Source organism: Helianthus annuus, chromosome 14 (assembly GCF_002127325.2).
Source record: "Helianthus annuus cultivar XRQ/B chromosome 14, HanXRQr2.0-SUNRISE, whole genome shotgun sequence".
Lineage (NCBI taxonomy): Eukaryota > Viridiplantae > Streptophyta > Magnoliopsida > Asterales > Asteraceae > Helianthus > Helianthus annuus.
The window spans coordinates 142460319-142464252 of record NC_035446.2 but is presented as its reverse complement, the minus strand read 5'-3'; the positions used below and the strand labels follow the sequence as shown (position 1 = coordinate 142464252).

The 3934-nt window shown below is 34.9% G+C and overlaps 1 protein-coding gene across 1 annotated transcript; it reads left to right on the top strand.

Moving 5' to 3' along the window:
- The first annotated feature begins 342 nt into the window (after positions 1-342).
- LOC110906000 (binding partner of ACD11 1-like) lies at positions 343-723 on the top strand. Its single transcript, XM_022151363.2, has one exon. It carries the CDS (start codon positions 343-345, stop codon positions 721-723), a length of 381 nt encoding a protein of 126 aa, XP_022007055.1.
- The last annotated feature ends 3211 nt before the right edge of the window (positions 724-3934 follow it).

Here is a 3934-nt window from a genome sequence, read left to right as displayed (position 1 = left end):
CGTACCGAATTGGTGTTTCGAATGAACCTACCCCCTCGTACCGAATGTTAGAAATGCACGAACAATGTACCAGTTTTCGTTCCGCGTACCGGAACGTACCGCGATCCATGTGACTATGATTTAACTAGCTTTATTATGGTCATTTTAATGTTTTTAGACAAACGTTACATGGAGCCACGATCGGCGATTTATTAGTTTCACTAAGCCTGCAGGGCCTCCTCCTCTAACACCGGTCGTTACTATATTTTCACTTATATATCATTGGGGCACATTCATTACAAAACCAATTGTTCGGCTACACAACAATCTTATGTATCATCGTTAAAATTGGTTTTCTATTGAATGGCCTTCTATATTGTTACTTTTGGATGTATAATAATTTCATTAGTGGATTTGACTCTGAAGCAGACAAATACAAATGGGAAATATGAAGTTGCGCAACAGGCAGAAGAAGTGGTAAGCACGATGCTTGCAAAGGGTTCCGTTCTGGGAAAAGACGCGCTGCAAAAGGCGAAGTCATTTGACGAGAAACACCAGTTGACATCGAACGCGTCTGCGACCGCTGTTTCCATTGACCAAAAGATGGGTTTGACTCAGAAGTTAAGTACGGGGACAACTGTCGTTTATGAAAAGATGAAAGAAGTGGACGAACGTTACCAAGTATCCGAAGCAACAAAATCCGTCGTTGCTAAAGCTGAGCAGAAGGCGAGCGATGCTGGTTGATCAAAGTATAAAATTGACTCGACGTCCCTTTTTAGAACATGTAGTTTTCCAAACAGTGCTTGGTTGGTTAGATACATTTAATGATAAGTACATTAATGTAGCACAATATGAGCCCATAATTCATACCTTCTTTTGAAGTTTCTTATCAACTATTAGTTTAGTATGATCTTTTTCAGCATATTTTTTTTCTAACAATTATTATTGTTCATGGTATATGATGTTGTAGTCTACAGGTTCTGCCAATATACCTGGACAAGATTTTCAATCAAATTGTTGGTATCGTGCTTTCTGTAAGTTTGGTAATTTTTGGAGAGGTATCTTGAAAAATTCAGTTGTTTTCCTTCCTGTTGCATTGCATTGCATCTTCATGTATATGCGTATCAGTGTATAAACCAACCGTTTTTGCAATACAGGTGATTCCACAAGCAGTATGTACCAGATATGGACTTGCATCTAATGGTGTGATACTGTGAAGTGGGACATGAGGATACCCTTTTGTGGTGACTTGGAGATGAACAATGAAGTTTCTGAGACTTCACTTTACCCATTTGACCGGTTTCATATTTTGTTTATTTAGAGATTTATGAATTATAATCGTAATTTTTTCATTTTGTTATTAAATGTAACATGTAATTTCGTTTATATATCGTTTATTTATATAGTTATGGCTTATTTATTTAAATTGTTGTATTTCCACTTTGTCACCAATTTATGTAACATGCCACTTTGTTTGTATTTTATTTTATTTATACATTTAAAAATGATGTGATTGAGTTGGTTTGTTTGGTCTCAGTTTGTGGATGATGTTGAATTCTGGTTGTAACAACCCTCGTCAAAACCCCTATTTATTATATTATTTTATTCAATAGGAAAACCTAATTAAGACACCCAAGTAATTCTACACAAACCCTGAAAGTTTCAGAACAATCGGAATCAGGATCAGGACCCCTAAAACTCAAGGGGGGGGGGGTAAAACCTAGTTAACGATTATCTTAATAAATCGTTGTTTGAATTCTATTGGCCAAAACTGTTGACTCATCAGGGCTAGTCCCGTGGGGGGCAAGCCAAAGAATTATAGGTGTCCCTTACGGACCGTAAGGGCTCAGGCTTACGGTCCGTAAGCAGGAGCAAATTCGTGTATAAATAGCAGGCTTCGGGACTTGCTTCTGGGCACAAAAACGACGCTCAAATTCCAAATTGACGTCGAGTTATACTTCTTCTACTACCCAAACACACACACCTCGAAACGCTGCCGCAATCAGGGTAATAACTCGATCGCTATTACGATTCAACGTCCGATCGATTATAACTATCCAACGATTGTCCGGGTGCTGCTCAAATTGAGCTTATACTTTGTTATTCATAGTGATTTCGACTTGAATATATGAGTGCTGTTCGAATTCGGACTATGCTCTGTTATTCGTTGTGAATCCGTTGAATTGTTAAGTATTGCACTTGTTAATTCGTTGTGAGGGTTTAATCTCGTGAATTGTCGTAACTGCTGTATTAGTTACAACCCTGTTTATGTGAATTGTTATTAGGTTAATCAGTAGGCTAGACTCTGCCCAAATTGAATCAGCAATATATCAAGGCTTATCTGTAGACTAAACTTTGCCCATAGAAATCTGCAATGTGAGTTCATTTCTCTTTTCTCACCGTTTGTGAGTCCATTCTCTTTTCTCAATGTTTTATCACCTTTTTGTGATATAATTATATTTACAAATGTTTTCCAAAATCATAAAGGGTTACCTGTTATACTAACAGCAATTAAATTTTTATATTCTATGAATAATTGCTGATATAGGAAGTTTTATATATTATTTGATCCTCGTTAATATTAGCCAGAAAGATAGCTAATAAAAGCATGACCACCATCACAGTAAGAATTATACCCCAGTATCTACAACCTATAACTGTTTTAACATTAAATCGTTAATAAATTTATGTTTGAAATACATCTAAAAGTATATACTATAATAAAATAATCAAGTATAAAGGTATCCTACCATACGAGGATTATATTGTTAATCACGTTAATATATCAAATATTGATAGAATTAACATATTATATTTGATAAGTAATAATAGTTTAACATAAATTAATATATGTCATTTTATGGATTGAATGGTTTTATGCCATAAGTAATATATTTGACAAAGTAAATATCATCGGACACAGCTAAGTTCGGAGTCACTAGTTGAGAGAATGATCAACAGTGACATGACCAAAAGCACTAGTTGAAAGAATGATCAACAGTGCCATGAATAGAATCGCTAGTTGAAAGAATGATAAACAGTGATATGACCAGAGTTACTAGTTGAGAGAATGATCAACAGTAACATAACCAAAAGCACTAGTTGAAAGAATGTTCAACAGTGTTATGACTAGAATCACTAGTTGAAAGAATGATCAACAGTGATATAATCACTATCACAGGAATCGCCTAGTGACAGATAAATTGAATAATAATACAATATAATTACTTGATAAAATTCACTATTGGACGAAAGTAAGCCAATAAAGTAATATGATTATTGTTACAATCGGAACTACCCCAGGTGACAAATACCAATTGAGTTGGATAAATATAAATAAATATAAAAATCTTGTTGCTGTAAAGTATAACAATAGTTTTCATAAAATGGAATGAATTCACCAGTAATTATTACTGATAAAAATGTTTTTAAAACACTTTTCAGGTAATTACAGTAGATTGGAGTAAAAGATGGATACGGCACTGAAAGGCATCAAGATATGGCTTATTTTATAAATTAAGTCAACTTAAGAAATATTGTTTTTGGGTTTATCCCGTATTAAAAGCTACCTTTGTAAAACATGGAATTTATTCCATCTATTTAACTAAAATCCGGTGTTTCCAAAACTCTGATATGTTTCCTAACTCACGTTCCTGATGAAAATTCCGCTGCAACGTTTTTCAAAAATAACCACCGGTACCACTGGACTGCTCACGACACCGATTCCGGCCAGGATGGGGTCGGGGGTCGTGACAGAAGGTGGTATCAGAGCTAAGCCACTACTTTGAGCCTATAAGTGTTGTGATAATAATATTTAAACTTAAATAAAAGAGTTAGGAGATTGCTATTAACTGGTAGCACATCTGATAACATTCAAAGGTTGAATAAGAAAAGATGCCTTAGTATAAGTTAAGCCACTTGTTTAAGCTATTTAGGTGTTCTTTAATACCTAAAC